This window comes from Danio rerio, chromosome 17 (assembly GCF_052040795.2).
Source record: "Danio rerio strain M-AB ecotype USA chromosome 17, GRCz13ab, whole genome shotgun sequence".
Lineage (NCBI taxonomy): Eukaryota > Metazoa > Chordata > Actinopteri > Cypriniformes > Danionidae > Danio > Danio rerio.
In genome coordinates, this window is record NC_141037.1 from 13,302,693 (window position 1) to 13,316,844 (window position 14,152).

Here is a 14,152-nt window from a genome sequence, read left to right on the forward strand (position 1 = left end):
AGTTACTTCAAAAACAAGCAGTTGCTTCACTTAGCTGACAACAAAGTTTCTGGCATCAGTGTCTTGTCATATTTCATTTACATGTTTGCTGATTTTATTCAACAAAACTACCATAAGCCTAGAGTTTAGTGCGATTTGGTGCTACTTTGCATTATGGTCCAGTGAGTAACTGTATTATCAAGTTACATGTTTAGCACAAAAGTTTGTAACATACAAAAATGTATTAAAAAAAAAAAACGAAATCTTACATATGAAATGTTCTGCCTTTATGCTTTTTCTCGTTACCCTGGGCAGCCCAAAAGTCCAGCATTTTCAGGTAAAGTCTATCTATGCACATATTTTCCGGATATTTGTAAATAAATGACTGAAAAGCGTGTGGTCTCTCTGTGTTTCCGTCCGTCAGATCACTCCAGCTGCTGGGCTCGTGTCCATTTTGAAGAGGAGAGTCTCTCTGGAAGGAGAAAACAGCTCAGCTCCTGCTGCTCCCAAACCTGTGTCCAAAAGAAAGGTCAGTTTCCGAGAGCCTGACGAGGGTTGTGTGAAGCACCAGAAGCAGACCATGTTAGATTAATTTGAATATATTTTGGCTAATGTTGATATCCAGAAATTTTCTACTGTACTTTTTTTTTTTTACCAAAGAGACTAGAAAATTCTGAAGAATTCATTATAATTGTTTGTTTTATTAATATATTATTATCATTATTATTATTATGTTTAAATTATAATTTTTTATTGAAATGGCCAAATTGTGACTGAGGACAGTTAAATGTGCTGGCCAGTTTTTTTTTTTTTTTTTTTTTTGTCTAATAAATGACAGTAGGCTACTGTTTGTTTGTTTTTTACTTTAAAACCTTAACAGATTGCTATTTATTCCTAATCATAAATTTGCATTTTAAAAATTAGTCTTGTTAATTTTTTTATTGCAGTTTTTTATGAAATATTTTTAGTAGCCTACATCAAAAAGTGTTGTTATGATGACATCTGACTAGCTAATCCAGCAATAAATAAATAAATAAATAAATAAAATACTAAAATGCTGTATTTATATCTCATAGTTAAATAAAAACTGTAGCGTAAAACTGCAAAAAGGTCTACTTTTTGAGAAAAAAAAGAACCATCCCTTTCACCAGGCTGGGTACGGGCCTGTATATCATGTAATGATTGCTGTATTTCCTAATTGTATGGTTCAGGTCTGTTTTAAAGGTAAATGCAATGAGATGTCTTTGACCAAAAATTTGACCTGGTGAATAAATCTTATTGCTGGGACTGAAATGTCTGTATTTATTATTTAGATGATGTTTAAAAGATTTTAGGCTAATAATTATTAAATACATTAATTGTTAATTAATATTTACACACACACACACACACACACACACACACATATATATATATTTATTTATTTATTTATACACACACATACACCACCTGACAAAATTTGATTGTAAACAAACACGGTTTGACTAAGCTGACAGCCAGCAAAACTGCTGTGTTTGAGACTTGCAAGACAAAGGCAAACGCCCTCAGATTACGCTTATTTTACCAAAATAAAATATGGTCATGCCTTGAATTCTAATGATTTAATTAGGACAGTAAGGTCTGACTCTGCCTGACAAAAGTCTTGTCACTTAACAGGAATAATGTCCAGTATAGACTGTAAAATCATGCTGTAGTGGAAAAATATTGAATATTGTGTATGACTCCCATGAGCTTGGAGGACTGCATCCATACATCTATGCAATGACTCAAATAACTTATTAATAAAGTCATTTGGAATGGCAAAGAAAGAGTTCTTGCAGGACTCCCAGAGTTCATCAAGAATCTTTGGTTTCATCTTCAATGCCTCCTGCTTCATCTTACCTCAGACATGCTCAATATTATTGATGTCTGATAAATGGGCTGGCCAATCCTGGAGCATCTCGACCTTCTTTGTTTTCAGGAACTTTGATGTGGAGGCTGAAGTATGCAGTGCTATCCTGCTGGAGATTTTGCCCTCTCCTGTGGTTTGTGATGTAATGGGTAGCACAAATGTCTTGATACCTCAGACTGTTGATGTTGTCATCCACTTAGCGGATCTCCCGAACGCCACCACACTGAATATGTAACCCCAAACCATAATTTTTGCTTTCACCAAACTTGACTGATTTCTAAGAGAATCCTGGGTCTATGTGGGTGCCAAGGTCTTCTGCAGTATTTGTGATGATTGGGAGACAGTTCAACAGATTGAAATCTACCTTCTGCCACTTTTCCAAATGATCAACAAGAAGTCAAGTAATATTTTTTTTCTCTTACAACTGGGATCGACGACAAGACTTGTCAGGTAGTATATATTTGTAGTGTTGTAGCTACATTGTTGTAGCTACTATTTAAACGATAGAAAATAGAAATAATAAAATCAATGTAAACACATTACATAACAAATATTATTATACAGTAATGCTGAGAGTCTTCCAATCCCAAAACATCTTTCGGCCACAAACTGCATAGACCAATCAGAATGGAGAGGCAGGTACATGCAGCACTGTTGTTTTCTAGATGTGTCACATGCGTATAATCTACGCATTTCGTATTCGGCCAATACAACGTGTTTTCACTTAAAACATAAAACTTTTTTGTGATTACAACTATTTCTATGAATATGCATTGATCAAATCCTCCACAGGGTGTCTATATCTATCATTTTTTTGCTTATTATAACAGAAGCTGCGCATACAGAGCTGCGCACTGATAATCATCTTGAGTGGACATTTGAAACGGCGTTAACGGAAGAATGTTGAACTGTCAGGTGTTTCTCACGCACGCATGTTCGCAGTTAGTCTGTCTCTTCCAGTCAGAACGGACAGCAGCTCCACAGCCATAAAGCCATGACGGCGTTCAGCACCTCACCCGGCAGACCCTACCACATTATCATCTTCGGCGCTTCAGGCTTCACAGGACAGTTTGTGGTGGAGGAAGTGTCTCGCTGCGCGTCCGAGGGTCCCAAGGGGAGTTTGAAATGGGCCGTCGCGGGCAGAAGCAAACCCAAACTGGAGAAAGTTATCGAGCAAGCCGCTGCAAATCTCGGTGAGTGAAGAAGACAACTCCAAATTATGTACACTTTAAATAAGTGAGCGAATCTAAAGTCGACTTTTCAGGGGGGTTATTTGCTGTGATGAGAGTAAACTGATATATTACTTAAAATATATGACTAACTAACTTTTATATTAAGCAACTTGTTTGTTACTTAATTTTGTTCTTTTTTATTGAAAATTATGTAAAAAAAAAGGAGTTTTTAAGACTGATATCTAATATTACTTTAGTACCGACTAACATTTTATACTTACTGTGTTAAATCATAAAGAATACCACAGATATATATGTTTGTGTGTGTGTGTGTGTGTGTGTGTATACATACAACAGTTTTGTAGGCTGATAGCTTGATATATTTAAGTAATATCAGCACCCATACAGCCTCTTTACCCTTTGTGTATTACTCCGCCCACATACAGCCAGCAAAAAGCAGATACTACAGATCTACAGTTTAAAAGATGCTTGCTCAGCTGTTTAACTGTCAGCTTATGACTTGAATGCGCGGAAGAAAGTAGTTCCTCATACAAAAGGGTTTTTAAGACTCTCCATGTTTGATTTTGTATTATACACACAATTATGCCGTCAAACTTGTATAAACGCAATATCAAACTCGTAGCAGTGTGAAATGGCTGTATATCGGCACTAGTTGGGGCACTAAGGCACAACGCACACCTCCCACCAGTGCCGATATACAGCCATATCGTACTGCTATAATATGAGCAACATACTATTGTCTATGAACAATTATAGTGTAGTATAGTATTTTTTTAAGTAGTAGTAAACTTTTAAGTCATTTTTTTGTGCATAGATTTTACAGTCTGTGGTAGTAATATAGTAAAACAACTCATTTGCAGTATTATTAGGGATTTATGTTAGTAATAAAGTAATTTAGAAGGCTACTTTAAAAATATGACGTTATTTATAAGTAACTAAATGTGTGACATGTTTACTGTTTATGTAAAGTAATGTGAAAGTATGTTATGTATTTTTTTTAACCAATTCAACCAAATGAAAAGTCCATTTACCGTTTTCACCATATCTGTAAAATCATAGTAAATATCATTGTCTAGCATAGTTGTTACCAATGAAGATAACATTAACATGGAGTTTGGTATTTTCTTTTATTCCCAGATGTAGAAATCACAACATTTGCTTGTTGTATTAAAGCATTATTGTTGTTATTTGTAGTTATTAATAGTTATCTTGAGTATGTGTGGTCAAACTGCAAACACAGAAAAGAAACAAATAAAAATGTTACTAATTAATCAAAGCTATTTCATATAACCCAGCATAATCAACATTTCAGTATAAGAATCAAGCATAACCATGTATTCAGAGCATTTGAGCTTTTAGAATGGTTACCTCAATACAAAAAAACACTCACTTATACAACAGAAAATATCCCCAGACAATCATCGCTAAATACATAAAGCAAAAAAGGTGTGTATTTTAGCATTAATCAGCAAATAATCACATTAGACTAAACTTACTTCCCACACTGGGAACAGGAAAATATCAGTTTTAGATCAGTTTTACAGGTTATCTGCACAAAACAACATGAGTCACTCACTGAGCATTGTGTACTTTTTTGCTTGTTTAGTATGGAGCTAAAAATATGCCAAAACAATCTGAATTTGAAAAAAAAAAAAATCTGAATTTGAATTGTGTTCATTTGAATTATTGACAATTGTTATTAAATAAATCAGAATTCTTATATGGCGTTAAAAATACATTGTCTAATCTTCCCTGTTGATGACCCCTAACCTACTTTCTGCAGTATCTGAATTTCACAATCTGAATTTCTGGTTTTGAATTTTAGGACATTGAATTTGATGTTTTGAATTCATCTTGAAAATTTGAAACTGCATTTTTACATACTGGAATCTTGAGATCTGCAGTCTTGGAATTCAAAACACACCAAATCAGAAGTTTGAAAATACGTCTATAAAAAATTCTGCCTTGAAAAATCAGCTGTCTTAAATTTCAGATGCTCAATATTCAAGTTATAAAAATCAAATTCAAATTAAGCAGTAAAAAAAAATCTGATTTATTAAATTACAATTTACAATAATTCATATGAATACAATTTAAATTCAGATTGTTTTGGCATAGTATGTTTTTTTTTTATCCCAGAGTCCAATGCGATCTCCTGCATCGTTTTCTCTTAAAGGGGACAGAACTCAACAATAGTATTTTTATAGAATTTTTGCAATCTAAAGAGTCAAAGATTGAACATGTATACTAACGTTACTGTATCATACTCACCATCTAAGTTTAGTTATTCTTTTATCTGAAGTACAAGAGGAAACATTGTAAACTGTAGGAGTGGCAAACTTGGCAAAGTTGTGAGTGTTGAAGGGTTGCACTGATTGACTTTCTATCAGCTCTGCAAAATGATAACTTCAACATTTCTTGTCTAGGAACAAAGGTATTTTAACCACAACTTAGGATGCAATAGTGTTTTTGCAGTCATACAAGGACAAAAAAGTTGTAGGCCATAAAAATTGCTGACTTGTTGACTTGTTCACATGAATTGTTTTATCACTTTGCATTTATCCAAACTAATATGAATTTATTACAAGGTTATTATACATAAAAAAATAAAACATCAATTTAAAGTATAGATTAAGTTATTTAATTTTAACTATGCAAAAAATATGAATAATATTTGTAAATCATACTTTTAAAATGTACAAAAAGATTTTAAGAGATTTACTTTGAGATTTACTTTTTTAAGTTAATATTATAGCATAGATTTTTAGCGTTATGGCAAGTAACTAAAATAAAAACACAAAGATGATAATAAATAAAAACTAAAAGTGGGAAAATGTAATAATGCACATAAAATTTTATTTTTAATACAATTCCTGAAAAAAAAATCATTACAATACTGTAAAAATAAACCTATATTTAAATTACACAACCAAAGTTTAGACATTTTAATTTTTTATCTTGTAATCATATTCTGCATCTAAACTTTTTATCATAAGTACAAGAGGAAACATTGTAAACTGTAGGAGTGGCAAACTTAGCAAAGATCTGATTATGTTACAAGGGTTGCACTGACTTATCTATTCTGGACTAAACTCGATCTTCAGTGCTTTTATCTAAACCAAAATCATCCTTAATCTCGAAGTTGATACATTTGCTGGAACAAATTTGTACATTGCAATGTTTCACTTAGATGATATAATGTATGCATTGTTATAGACAGTGGGCTCTTGTTTTATGCTGGTCTTCAGGGATGGTTTAATTAATCCTTGACAGCTGATGGAAAATATATTCCACTGACATTTTCCATGCCTTTAATCATCTAGCTTTGAATAGATCTCTTCAAACATTTGCTCAGAGTTTATATTTAGTTTTCACTGAGAATTATTGGCAGAGCAGACCAGCCACTGTGTGAGAAATGCAAAATATATTATTTATTCTTTAAATATTTCCCAAATAATTTTAAAATTAATATATATATATATATATATATATATATATATATATATATATATATATATATATATATATATATTTATATATATTTATTTATTTTTATTATTTTTTTTCCAGAGAAAGTCTTATTTGTTTTATTTCAGCCAGAATTTTAAATATATATATATATATATATATATATATATATATATATATATATATATATATATATATATATATATATATTTATATATATATAATATATTTTAAAAATAGCAGTTTAAATTATTTTTTAAACCATTTTAAGGTAAATTTTATTAGCCCCTTATGACAAATATCTAGTAAAAAAGTATGTACTGTCATCAGAGCAAAGAGAAAATAAATCAGTTATTAGATATTAGTTATTAAAATGAAAATGGGGAACAGAAATTGGGGAAAAATATAAAGGGGGATAATAATTCTGACTTCAGCTTTATATTACTCATTTTGCAAAGAAAATAAAAGCATATTCAAAGTCTGTTCACTCCATTATGAAGCCTTTTAGAATGTAGTAATAATTAGGGATGCAACGATTAACTAATTTGTGGTTAATTAATCATAAAGACTTCTCAACACCACGTTTCTGTATGGAACAAAACTTCTGCAACTAAACAAAATTATGCCAACTGTGTGCTAGTTTAAAATTCCAAGCTTGTACACCAAGACTTAAGCAGGTCGCACACCAGAAGCGCCGCTCGGCGCCGCGACACGGCGCGTACATGACAGTTTAAGGTATCACACACCAGACGCGCACATTCGAATGATATTTAACATGAAACTAATCAGATGGCGCTCTGTGGCGCGGCTGAAAAATGAACTGCGTCCTGAGCCGTCGCCGGGCGCCGCCGACAGCCGCCGACTTGCGGCGCCGGTGTGTGTATCCTGATAGAAACCTATGTTTAGAATTCTAAAATACATGGTGCTGCGTGGCGCTGCGCGGCGCGCCGCCGAGCGGCGCTTCTGGTGTGCGACCTGCTTAATACGCATGCGTGCACACTAGATTAGCTGTGGCTAAGGCTATTAACTAAGGGCCGTTCATATATTGCATCTTTTGTAAGCACAAGTATGTTATTTCTAATGGAGGCGCATGGCATTAATATATTTCAGAAATATCAAGCAAGCAAGAGTCTCATTTTACACTGCAGATCAGAACATTTGTCCATCATGGTTGGAATTAATGTGATTTTAAACAAATCAAGTGATCTATCCACGATTTTACAGTTGTATTTATTTGCCAAAAAGAAATCGGCCATTTTGAATGAATTTGAACGAATGAGTCAGTGAATAGGGTGAGGCAATGGCGCAGTAGGTAGTGCTGTCGCCTCACAGCAAGAAGGTCACTGGGTCGCTGGTTCAAACCTCGGCTCAGTTGGCGTTTCTGTGTGGAGTTTGCATGTTCTCCCTGCATTCGCGTGGGTTTCCTCCGGGTGCTCCGGTTTACCCCACAGTCCAAAGACATGTGGTACAGGTGAATTGGGTAAGCTAAATTGTCCGTAGTGTATGTTACCCAGAGATGGGTTGCGGCTGGAAGGGCATCCGCTGCGTAAAATTTTGCTGGATAAGTTGGCGGTTCATTCCGCTGTGGCGACCCCGGATTAATAAAGGGACCAAGCCGACAAGAAAATAAATGAATGAATGAGTCAGCGAATAGCTCATAAGAAAAGTAACAACTATTAATGTCATTTTTATTTGTCCATTACAGGCTTAAACCAGTCAAAGCACCAGAACAAAAACACAAAATATTGTTTATCTGGCATTATCAGAAACAAATTCCACATTTTCAAGTAGTGTTTAACAAAGAAAAGATTGTTCACAGTATTTCCTATAATATTTTTTCTTCTTGAGAAAGTTGTATTTTTTGTTTGGCTAGAATATATTTTTCTACTGTTGTCCAATGACTACTGTGATGGCCAGTGTGGTGGCCACACATTGAGAGTGAGGCATGCACGCACACATACACACACACACACACACACACACACACACACACACACACACACACACGTTATACTTATTCATTTAAGATTATTTATTGGTCACAGTTCAGTTATTGTGTTTATACATTTTCGTTTCATTCATATCTGATTTAAATAAGACTCATACACTTTCAGTTTCTCATTACCTTTCTTTATTTTCCACAGTACATTTATTACTATTTTGGGTGCACACAAAATCGGTTATCTGTACTGTATGTTTTGTTAATTTAGTTTTCTTTTGAGTTTAAGTTACCGTGCTGCAGTGCCGACGAGGAACAGAGTTTCCGGGTGTGGTCCGCCCAAGTAAAGGTCCGACGTGCCGCAAGAGGCCGTCTTTTGGTTCCGCCTGCCGATACCATTGGCTTAATGGCTTGGAGGGAGAGCTCATGTTTAGTTTAGGTTCAATAATGATTTGCAATGTTTGTTTATTCAGATTTATATTTAGTTTTGCCTTATTTATAATTTCTTTAACTTCTATTTAGATTTGTATTTAAATGTTTGGCTTAGTTTATTGTATTTGTAAATTGTTTGTTTTTGTCTCCCCCTTCTTGTTTAATGTGGACTAGTCCCTGTGCTATAAATGTGGTCTGTCTTGTCATTTCAGGGAGTTCTGTTTTTGGTTTAGACATGATTTGTTTGGTTTGAACTCAGTTTGTTTTCCTTGTTTAGTTTATTGTTCTTTCAATTGATTTAATTATTTAATTAATTTATTTTTGAACTTTTTGTAAACCTTTTTGACTTTATTAAAAATAATTATTTTTGAAAATCTTCTTTTTTGTATGCCCCTTACTGTACGTGCTGGCTCGGTCCCTCACAAGTGGTGTCAGAAGTGGGATTTGCCAGTAGGGGGCATAGTTTTTTTTCTTTGGTGAACTTTCTTGGCCATGAACCGAGGAGGACGAAGAGGAGCCCCAAAGGCTGTTTTAGTGGAGCAACTGGATGAAGTTGCACAAGAGCTGGGGGATGAAGAATTACAGGAGGTGAGAGAATTTGATGTGGAGACTGAATGCACTGAACCAACAATAGCTGACTTGACAGGCTTGTTGAGAGCTCACATGGCAAAAATGGAGGCTCAGGAAGCACAAAGGATTGCAGAGCTGGCCCAGCAGGAACGCCGATTCAAAGCTCTCCATCATCAGTTTGGCCTGTTGCAGCTGGAGGTGCAGGCTCGCACCACTCCTGTTCCAAATACTTTGGTAACATCTCAAGATGATTTGGATCACCCAGATGAGGGTGCTGGTCCAAGTAGGCCATTATCTCAGTCAAGTACCTGTCGGAGAGAGGGAGCTGAAGCCCGTGATACAGGTCAGTGCCCACTTAAAGAGCCTAAATTGGAAAAGTTGTCTGATGGTGATGATGTTGAGCATTTCCTAATTACCTTTGAGAGAATGGCAGCAGTTTGCCGATGGCCAAAAGAGGAGTGGGTATTTCATCTGATTCCCCTTCTGACGGGTAAGGCCCGGGCTGCTTATGTTCACATGGATGTTGATGAATCTTTGAATTATGATGAACTTAAATCTGCAGTATTAAGGAAATATGACATCAGTCGAGAAACCTACAGGCAGAGGTTTCGGTCTCTTGAAGTAGAACACCTTGAAAGCCCTAAAGAACTATATGTGAGGTTAAAAGAACTGTATGGGAAATGGATGCAGCCAAAAAGTAAGTCTATTGAAGAGGTTGGTGAAGTGATCATTCTTGAACAATACTTGAGAATGTTGTCTCCAGAGCTACAGGTGTGGGTACGAGAACATGATCCACAGTCGGCTTCACAAGCGGCAACACTGGCAGATGTGTTTGTGGCAGCACGTCAGAGAAATCAGTCCTGGTGGTGGAAATCCAGCCGAGATGACCGGAGAGCAAATCCTCCACAGCAGTCTATGAGAAACTTCCCTGGTGCTGGTAAGCCTCCTGGAGGAGGGCCTGCATTTGTCAATGCTCCTAAGAATTATAGGAAAATGCCAATATGTTACCTATGTAATCAAGAAGGTCATACCAAGCCCATGTGCCCTAGAAATGTAATCAAGAATACTCACCTGTGTTATGTGCCCAGGCATCTTGCAAAGCCAGCCCCTAAAGCTGAACGCTCACCAGCAAGCACCACTGTTGAGATTAATGGGAAGGAAATGATTGCTTTGGTTGATACCGGGAGTGATCAGACTTTGGTACACATGAAGTGCATTTCTCCAGCCCTCCTTCGCTACACCAACCTGAAGGCTGTCCGCTGTGTGCATGGTGACGAAAAGCTGCTACCCACTGCAGAGGTCTATCTGAAGGTGAGAGGTCAGACTTACTTCTTGGAGGTCGGTGTAGCTGACAACCTACCTTTCCCTGTAGTCTTGGGGCATGACCTGCCAGTACTGTGGGACTTATTGCAGCCACCATCCACCTGTAACATGGTTGTTACTCGAGCCCAGAGCCATAAGAGAGACGAAAGTAAAGAGTTGCTTGCTACGCTACCATTCTTTGATGCAGAAATCGATGGCTCAACTAAACCTAGGAAATCCAGACGACAGAAACGGTTTGAGAAAATCCAATATAATGCTTCCGTAATGCCTGTTGATAAGTTTGCTGAATTCTCACCCAAATTTAAGCTGCCGGTCAACATTATGCAGATGCAACAAGAGGATGCCAGTCTTGTTCCTTATCTGGAGAGAGCAAAGCAGGAGGATGGAAAAACTGTTGATGGAGAGACAAAGGAAAGATTTTGTATGTACCAGGGTCTACTATATCGTCAGGTGGGACAAGTGACACAACTGGTGGTACCACAGTGTGTCCGTGAAGTTATCCTTACTCTGGGTCACTCGATTCCTTGGGCTGGCCACCTGGGGAAACGTAAAACCATCGCCCGGATCAGAAAACACTTCTATTGGCCTGGTCTGAACTCAGAAGTAGCCCAGTACTGTAAAACCTGCCCTGAATGTCAAAAAGTGTCCTCTGACTGCCCAAGGCGGGTCCCTCTCCAACCACTGCCACTCATAGGCACTCCATTTGAAAGACTGGGAATGGACATAGTTGGACCAGTGGAGAAAAGTCGTTCGGGTTACCGATTTATGCTTGTAGTGACTGACTATGCCACTAGGTATCCTGAAGTGTTTCCCTTAAGGTCAGTTAAGGCCAAGTACGTGGCTACCTGTCTAGTGCAACTGTTCTCTAGAGTTGGCTTTCCAAGTGAAATTCTAACAGATCAAGGGACTAATTTTATGTCGAATCTTCTGAAGCAGGTCTATAGGTTGCTGGGCATCAAGAGTTTGAGAACCACTCCTTATCATCCCCAGACAGATGGGTTAACCGAAAGATTTAACCAGACGTTAAAGCAAATGCTACGCAAGTTTGTTGGTGAGTCTGGTACTGATTGGGATCAATGGCTCCCATATCTTTTGTTTGCCTACAGGGAAGTGCCACAAGCCTCCACTGGATTTTCCCCGTTTGAGTTGCTTTATGGTCATGAAGTCAAAGGTCCCTTAGCATTACTCCGAGAAGTTTGGGAGGGAAACCCACAGAGAAATGATGAAACTAATGTGGCATCCTATGTGATTCAGATGAGGGAACGTTTGCAAAAGATGTCTGCACTAGCTCAGTCTCATTTGGCAGAAGCTCAAACACGGCAGAAAACCTGGTACGATCAATCTGCTCGGGAGCGGCAGTTTAAGCCCGGTCAGAAGGTACTCGTGATGTTGCCCAGTCATGAAAGTAAGCTGCGTGCAAAATGGCAGGGGCCGTATGAAATTAAAAGGAAACTAGGTCCTACCACCTATGAAGTTGCTCTATTTGACCATGCTCATTCTACACGTACTCTGCATATAAATTTGCTTAAAGAATGGTTTCCTCGTCCTCCTGAATCTAGCCACAGCTTGATGATCCAGCAAGTCAAAGAAGAGGATGATTCTGAAGTTTTTTCTGCCTCAGTCAGCTCTAGGAGATGTAGATCTGAGTCACCTGTCCCCACAGCAACAGCATGAGGTGAGAGAAATTTGTTTACCAGAAGTCTTCTCAGAATACCCTGGCTTTACCACCTTGATTGAACATAATATTGAGTTGAAACCCGATGCTGTAGTTCGAAGAATGAGTTACAGGGTCCCTGAACGTCTCCAAGAAGCGCTGAAAGAGGAGGTGGACCTGATGCTGAGGCTGGGGATTATAGAACCCTCAAAAAGCGAGTGGTGCCACCCTGTGGTCCTTGTTCCGAAAAAGGATGGGTCTATAAGGTTTTGTATAGACTTTCGTTACCTCAACTCCGTGACCAAGTTTGATGCTTACCCTACTCCACGAATCAGTGATCTCACTGATCGACTGGGCACCTCAAAGTTTCTAACCACCATTGATCTTTCAAAAGGTTATTGGCAGATTCCGTTGACTCCACAGTCCAGAGAACTCACTGCGTTTAAAACACCCTGGGGCCTATTCCATTTTAAGGTTCTAGCCTTTGGACTGCATGGGGCACCGGCCAGCTTCCAAAGACTAATGGACCAGGTACTACGAGGACTACCATTTACAGCTGCTTATCTGGATGATATTGTGGTGTACAGTGACACATGGCAGCAACATCTGCAGCATCTCCAAGAAGTCCTGCAACGCCTTCAGGCAGCCGGCCTGACAGTTAACCCTCTAAAGTGTACCATTGCAAAGGCAGAGACGGAGTACTTGGGGTTTGTTATCGGTAAAGGGGTGCTCCGACCCCAGGTGGAGAAGGTACAGGCCATTGAAAAGTGTCCACAGCCACAAACTCGTAAGGAGTTAAGGTCCTTTTTGGGTATGGCTGGGTTTTATCACAGATTTATTCCCAACTTTTCTGGGCGGGCTGCAGTATTGACTGACATGGTTGGTTCAAGGAGTCCCAATCAGCTGAAGTGGACCCAAGAAACTGTTGCAGCTTTCCAAGATCTCAGAAAGGCCTTGAGTAAAGATTCTGTCTTGCATAACCCTGATTTCCACCAACCCTTTGTTTTGCAAACTGATGCTTCAGATCGAGGCCTGGGAGCTGTATTGCTGCAGGGCAGCCCTGACACTCGACGCCCAGTGGCCTTCCTGAGTCGAAAGCTCTTCCCCAGGGAAGTTCGCTATTCTATTGTGGAAAAGGAATGCTTGGCTGTGAAGTGGGCCTTGGACTCTTTAAAGTATTATCTGCTAGGCCGGGAGTTTATACTGGAGACTGATCATAAAGCTCTACAATGGCTTCAAGAAATGAAAGATACCAACAGTCGTATTACCCGCTGGTACCTGGCCATGCAGCCCTTCCGGTTTATTATCAGACATGTCCCTGGCAAAGAAAACCTTACGGCTGACTACTTGTCCCGATGTGCCAGTGACATTCCCGAAGGGAGGGAGTATGTGATGGCCAGTGTGGTGGCCACACATTGAGAGTGAGGCATGCACGCACACATACACACACACACACACACACACACACACACACACACACACACACACACACACACACACGTTATACTTATTCATTTAAGATTATTTATTGGTCACAGTTCAGTTATTGTGTTTATACATTTTCGTTTCATTCATATCTGATTTAAATAAGACTCATACACTTTCAGTTTCTCATTACCTTTCTTTATTTTCCACAGTACATTTATTACTATTTTGGGTGCACACAAAATCGGTTATCTGTACTGTATGTTTTGTTAATTTAG

The 14,152-nt window shown here is 38.1% G+C and overlaps 1 protein-coding gene across 1 annotated transcript in view; it reads left to right on the plus strand.

Moving 5' to 3' along the window:
• Positions 1-2,842: 2,842 nt before the first annotated feature.
• Positions 2,843-14,152, plus strand: part of sccpdha.1 (saccharopine dehydrogenase a, tandem duplicate 1) — a 31,465-nt gene continuing 20,155 nt past the window's right edge. The window contains 1 exon segment of the mRNA NM_001002359.1: positions 2,843-3,063. Coding sequence (NP_001002359.1) covers positions 2,865-3,063 — 199 coding nt within the window. The 5' untranslated portion in view covers positions 2,843-2,864.